The 6,613-nt window shown below is 44.6% G+C and overlaps 1 protein-coding gene across 1 annotated transcript; it reads right to left on the reverse strand.

Annotated features, from left to right (window-relative positions):
* Positions 1 to 3,561: 3,561 nt before the first annotated feature.
* Positions 3,562 to 4,087, reverse strand: LOC129515567 (glyceraldehyde-3-phosphate dehydrogenase-like). Its single transcript, XM_055334490.1, has 2 exons — positions 3,746 to 4,087; positions 3,562 to 3,678 (listed from the first exon to the last, which is right to left on the reverse strand). Exons 1-2 carry the CDS (start codon positions 4,085 to 4,087, stop codon positions 3,562 to 3,564), a joined length of 459 nt encoding a protein of 152 aa, XP_055190465.1.
* Between the last annotated feature and the right edge of the window lie 2,526 nt (positions 4,088 to 6,613).

Here is a 6,613-nt window from a genome sequence, read left to right on the forward strand (position 1 = left end):
AGAGTTGAGATTTGAACCCAGGTCCTTTTGCTGTTCTCTTCACTGACCGTCCTGGCTGACATTTCAGTGGAGGTCAATGCCATCTTGCTCTGTGCTAGAAACCTAGCATGGAGAGAAAGCCCAGGCACCCACAGTCCAGCTGAGTTTAAGCTTGTCCCCTATATCATCTCATGGTACTGGCCTGCCTCAGTTTCTCTGTCTTCAACCCAGACCCTATTGAAAAGAGAGCCCTTCCCTAAACTACATTGGGAGCTTTTTGCCAGTCAGTCCCTAGTGTAGGCCAGTTGTTGAACTTGACCTCAGTCTCCTTGTCTGTGATCTAGTCATTTTTTCCTGGTTTATCCAGGCCTCCAGCCCACAGGACCAGTCCTGCTATTGGCTCCTGGTTGGTATCTTCCCATAGACCTGGATCACTGTCCACCTGGGCTGTCACCCACTTGGACCTTTGGCAGTGTCCGACCACTTGCCAATGGCACACTCATCTGATGGGCCACTTTTCCCTAGATACTCTTCTCCTCATCACAACTAGCCAGTTTCTTTCTCTTCCAAACCCATCTATAGAGCGTTAGTACCAGCACATTCTGCAGTCAAGCCTTTGCATGATGAGAGTGGGTGGTTAGTAGGCCTATGCCAACTGCAAGCCTTTGGATTTTTCAGAGTGGCTGGAAGTGGGTAGGCAGACAGGTTTCTGTAACAACCCGGCACATTCTTTCTGTAGGTCCAATGTGGCTGCAACAATTTACTCTTTGTTTTTTTCCTACATCCTAGGAACTACCCTAGACTATTCATCTCCAAGTGTACATCTGAGTGGTTTGTTCCTAAGGTCATCAAAACAGTGACCTCAAGGATGTTTTCAAGCTCCCAAAAACTCTACCTCTATTATCTAACACCAAATCATAAACCTGCAGTCAAAGAAATAGCTAACAAGCAACAAACTACTATGCACAGGACAGGCACTTGGCAGGGTGCACATGTGAGAGTGGTAGTGGGCACTACACAGTAAACAGGACAGACACAGTCTCTGCCCTCGCAGAGCTCATTACTCAAGTCATGAGAAGGAAGCCACGAACACAGAAAAAATAAAATGAGAGAGGCTTTTCTAAGGCCCCCGGATTAATTATTGTAAACTTCGTGATAAGCACCATGAAGGAAGTATCCAGAATTGTGGCGTAATGAGTGACTCATAAGGGAAGACTCCTTGGGAAGGTACCATTGAGAAACTGGATGGTGAGAAGGACCAGCAGCAGGAGAATCTGGAAGGGACCATTCCAGGCAGAGGAAACAACTAGAGATAGCAGAATGGATTTGGGGTAAGATGTGGCAATTGCATGGAGAGAGAGAGAGGACATCCTCAGCCCCAGCTGGAAGCCGGAGGAAAGGTGGTGAGGTTCATATAAATAGGCTGGAATCATAAGACTGATAAACCCCTGGCCAGGCTTATCAAAATGAAAAGGGAAAAGATCCAAATAAATAAAATCATGAATGAAAGAGGAATGATCAAAACCAACACCAAAGAAATACAATTTTGAGAACACATTCTGAGCAACTATATGCCAACAAACTAGGCAACCTGGAAGAAATGGATCCCTTCCTACCAAAACTGAAACAGGAAGACACAGAAAACCTGGACAGACCCATAACCAGCAAGGAAATGGAAGCAGTCATCAAACAAAAATCTTCCAACAAACAAGAGTCCAGGACCGGGTGGCTTCCCAGGAGAATTCTACCACACATTCCAGGAAGAATTCACCTATTCTTCTGAAGCAGTTTATAAAAAAATAGAAATGGAAGGGAAATCTTCCAACGCTCTCTGTGAGGCCAGCATTACCCTGATCCCCAAACCAGACCAAGACCCCACCCAAAAGGAGAATTACAGTCCAGTATCCCTGATGAACATGGATGCCAAAATTCTCACCAAGACCCTAGCTGGGAGGATTCAACAGTACATTAAAGTATTATTGGGCAACCCCGGTGGCCCAGCGGCTTAGCACCACCTTCGGCCCAGGGTGTGATCCTGGAAACCCGGGATCGAGTCCCACATCACGCTCCCTGCATGAAGCCTGGTTCTCCCTCTGCCTGTGTCTCTGCCTCTCTCTCTCTCTGTGTGTGTGTGTGTCTCATGAATAAATAAATAAAATCTTTTAAAAAAAAAAGATTATTCACCATGTCCAAATGGGATTTATGCCTGGGCTGCAAGGGTATTCAGCATCCCCAGGTCAAACAACGTGATACAGTACAGTAATAAAAGAAAGGACAAGAACCAGAGGATCCTCTCAACAGATGCAGAAAAAGCATCTGACAAAGTGCAGCATCATTTCTTGATCAAGACTTTTCACAGCACAGGGAGGAACATATCTCAATATCATAAAAGCCATCTACAAAAAGCCCACACCCAATGTCATTCTTTTTTTTTTTTTTTTTTAATTTTTATTTATTTATGATAGTCACAGAGAGAGAGAGAGAGGCAGAAACATAGGCAGAGGGAGAAGCAGGCTCCATGCACCGGGAGCCCGACGTGGGACTCGATCCCGGGTCTCCAGGATCGCGCCCTGGGCCAAAGGCAGGCGCCAAACTGCTGCGCCACCCAGGGATCCCACCCAATGTCATTCTTAATGGAGAAAAACTGAGAGCTTTGCCGCTAAGGTCAGGAACACAACAGGGAGGTCCACTCTCACCACTGTTGTTCAATAGCCTCAGCAATTAGACAACAAAAAGAAAAAAAAAGTCATCTGAATCAGGAAAGAAGTCAAACTCTCACTCTTCACAGAGGACATGATGTCCTATTTGGAAAACCCAAAGACTCCACCCCAACATTGCTAGGACTCCTAGAGGAATTCAGCAAAGCAGCAGGATATGAAATCCATGCACAGAATTCAGTTGATGGTACATGACAAGGTAGGGCTCCCAAGCCCCTCCCCTTCTTCAGGGAGTCTGGGATGGAAACTGGAGGTCAGGAGATTCTCAGTGTGTTGGGGGATAAGTTGGGGCAGGGACTCCCCAGCAGCTGGTCTCTCTCTTCCTTCTCTTGCTGGGGCTGGTGGTCCAGGGGGCTCTTACTCCTTGGAGGCCATGTGGACCATGAGGTCCACCACCCAGTTGCTATAGCCAAATTCATTGTCATACCAGGAAATGAGCTTGACAAAGTGGTTATTGAGAGCAATGCCAGCCCTGGCATCGAAGGTGGAAGAGTGGGTGTCTATTAAAGTTGCAGGAGACAGGGACACCTGGGTGGCTTAGTGGTTGAGCATCCACCTTTGGCTCAGGTCGTGATCTTGGAGTCCTGGGATCAAGTTCCCACATCAGGCTCACTGCAGGGAGCCTGCTTCTCCCTCTACCTGTGTCTCTGCCTTTCTCTCTGTGCCTAAAAGATTTTATTTATTTATTCATGAGAGGCAGAGAGAGAGAGAGAGGCAGAGACACAGGCAGAGGGAGAAGCAGGCTCCATGCAGGGAGCCGACATGGGACTCGATCCTGGGTCTCCAGGATCACACCCTGGGCTGAGGGCAGTGCTAAACCGCTGAGCCACCAGGGCTGCCCAAAATCTTAAAAAAAAAAAAATCTTCAGGAGACAACCTTGTCCTCAGTGTATCCCAGGATCCCTTTGATGGGGCCCTCCGATGCCTGCCTCACCACGTTCTTGATGTTATTGTATTTGGCAGCTTTCTCCAGGAGGCATGACTGACACGTTGGGAGTGGGGACACAAAAGGCCATGCCAGTGAGCTTCCCATTCAGCTCAGGGATGACCTTGCCCAGAGCCTTGGCGGCACCAATGGAAGCAGGGATGATGTTCTGGGCAGCCCCTCGGCTTTCATGCCAGAGCTTCCCAGGGGGGTCATCCATGATCTTCTGGGTGGCAGTGATGCCATGGATGGTGGTCATAAGTCCTTCCATGATGCTGAGGTTGTCATGGATGATCTTGGCCAGAGGAGCCAAGCTGTTTGTGGTACAGGAGACATTGCTGACAGTCTTGAGGGAGTTTTCATACTTCTCATGGCTCACGCCCATCACAAACATGCAAGCATCAGCAGAAGGGGCAGAGAGGAGCCTCTTGGCCCCACCCTTCAAGTGAGCCTCAGCTTTCTCCATGGTGCCGAAGACCCCCGGGGACTCCACAACATACTCAGCACCGGCATCACCACATTTGATGTAGGCAGGATCTCAAACCTGGAAGAGGGAGATGGATTTTCCATTGATGACAACTTTCCCATTCTCAGCCTTGACCATGCCATGGAATTTGCCATGGGTGGAATCATACTGGAACATGTATACCACATAGTTGAGGTCAATGAAGGGGATCATTGTTGGTGACAATATCCACTTTGCCAGAGTTAAAAGCAGCCCTGGTGGCTAGGCACACGATATGGCCAAATCTGTTTACTCCGACATTCACCATCATGTATCAGGGATGTGTCTGGCACTGCACCAGAAGATGCAGCTGTCTGTTGAACAAGGAGGAGCAGAGAGCCATTGGTTGCATTTCTATACACTAACAATGAGACAGAGGAAAGAGAAATTAAAGAGTCGATCTCATTTACAATTGCACCAAAAACCATAAGATACCTAGGAATAAACCTAACCAAAGAGGCAAAGGATCTGTACTCTAAAAACTACAGAACACTTATGAAAAAAAATTGAGGAAGACACAAAGAAATGGAAAAATGTTCCATGCTCGTGGATTGGAAGAACAAATATTGTTAAAATGTCTATGCTACCTCAAGCAATCTATACGTTCAATGCAATCCCTATCAAAATACCCTCACCTTTTTCTCATAGAGCTGTAATAAATAATCTTAAAATTTGTGTGGAACCAGAAAAGACCCCCAAATAGTCAAAGGAATGTTGAAAAAGAAAACCAAAGCTGGGGGCATCACAATCCAGGATTTCAAGCTGTATCACAAAGCTGTGATCATTAAGACAGTGTGGTACTAGCACAAAAGCAGACACATAGATCAATGGAACAGAATAGAGAACCCAGAAATGGACCCTCAACTCTATGGTCAACTCATCTTCAATAAAGCAGGAAAGAATATCCAATGGAAAAAAGACAGTCTCTTCAACAAATGGTGTTGGGAAAATTTGACAGCCACATGAAGAATAAAACTGGACCATTTCCTTACACCGTGCCCAAAAATAGATTCAAAATGGATGAAAGACCTAAATGCAAAGGCAAGAGGTACAAAGACAAAAGTGACCTACTGGAACTTCATCAAGATAAAAAGCTTTTGCATAGCAAAGGAAATAGTTGACAAAGTCAAAAGACAACTGAGAGAAGATATTTGCAATGTCTCATCAGATAAAGGCCTAGTATGCAAAATCTATAAAGAACTAGTCAAACTCCACACCCAAAGGACAAGTAATCCAGTCAAGAGATGGGCAGAAGACATGAATAGATATCTCTCCAAAAAAGACATACAAATGGCCAACAGACACAAGAAAACATGCTCAACATCACTTGGCATCAGGAAAATACAAATCAAAACCACAATGAGATACCACCTCACACCTTTCAGAATGGCTAAAATTAACAAGTCAGGAAAGGACACATGTTGGCGGGGATGTGGAGAAAGAAGAACCCTCTTACACTGTGGGTGGGAATGCAAACTGGTGCAGCCACTCTGGAAAACAGTATGGAGGTTCCTCAAAAGTTAAAAACAGAGCTACCCTATGACCCAGCAATTGCACTACTGGGTATTTACCCCGAAGATACAATTGAACTACTGGATATTTACTACTGAGTATTTACTATTGGGTATTTAGGATTACTAAGGGGCACTTGTACCCCAATATTTATAACAGCAATGTCCACAATAGCCAAACTATGGAGAGTCCCGACATCCATTGACAGATGGATGGAGAAAGAAGACATGGTATATATATATATGGTATGCGTATGTGTGTGTATATATATATATATATAATGGAATATTACTCAGCCATCAAAAAGAATTAAATCTCACCATTTGCAATAATGTGGATGGAACTAGAGGATATTATGATATGCTAAGGTAAATAAGTCAGTCAGAGAAAGACAATTATCATATGATCTCATTCATATGTGGAATTTAAGAAACAAAACAGAGGATCATAGAAGAAGAGAAGAAAAAATATAACAATGATATCAGAGAGGGAGACAAACGGGAAGAGACTTTTAAGTCTAGGAAGCAAACTGAGGGTGACTGGAGGGGTGGGGGATGGAGATGGGGTAACAGCATCAAGGAGGTGATGAGCATCAAGGAGGGCACATGATGGAATGAGCACTGTTAAGTAAGACTGATGAATCGCTGACCTCTACCTCTGAAACTAAAAATACACTATATGCTAATTAATTGAATTGTTAAAAATAATTAAATTATTATTTATTATTTTTCTTATTTAATATAATTAAATTATTTTTTAAAAAGAGGATAAAGCCAACATCGACTAAGCAACATGGCATGTATACTTGCTTCATGTCCCACTCTGTGCTAAGGGCTTTCCAGGCTTCATCACATTAACCCCTCCCTACAGTCCTATGTAGTATAAAACAAAACCAAGCCTTCTCTGGGTCATATTGATTGTCCACGGCAGGTCAATTCTGAAGGGACAAAATCAGGTTTTGAATTCAGTAGGTCA

This window comes from Nyctereutes procyonoides, unplaced genomic scaffold (genome assembly GCF_905146905.1).
Source record: "Nyctereutes procyonoides isolate TBG_1078 unplaced genomic scaffold, NYPRO_anot_genome, whole genome shotgun sequence".
Classification (NCBI taxonomy): Eukaryota; Metazoa; Chordata; class Mammalia; order Carnivora; family Canidae; genus Nyctereutes; species Nyctereutes procyonoides.

Excerpts from the sequence above, each read along its gene's own strand:
- LOC129515567 (XM_055334490.1), bottom strand. The coding sequence starts at position 4,087 with ATGGAGAAAGCTGAGGCTCACTTGAAGGGTGGGGCCAAGAGGCTCCTC. Across the intron at positions 3,679-3,745 it reads CCGCCAAGGCTCTGGGCAAG|TCATGCCTCCTGGAGAAAGC; the intron begins GTCATCCCTGAG and ends CCAACGTGTCAG.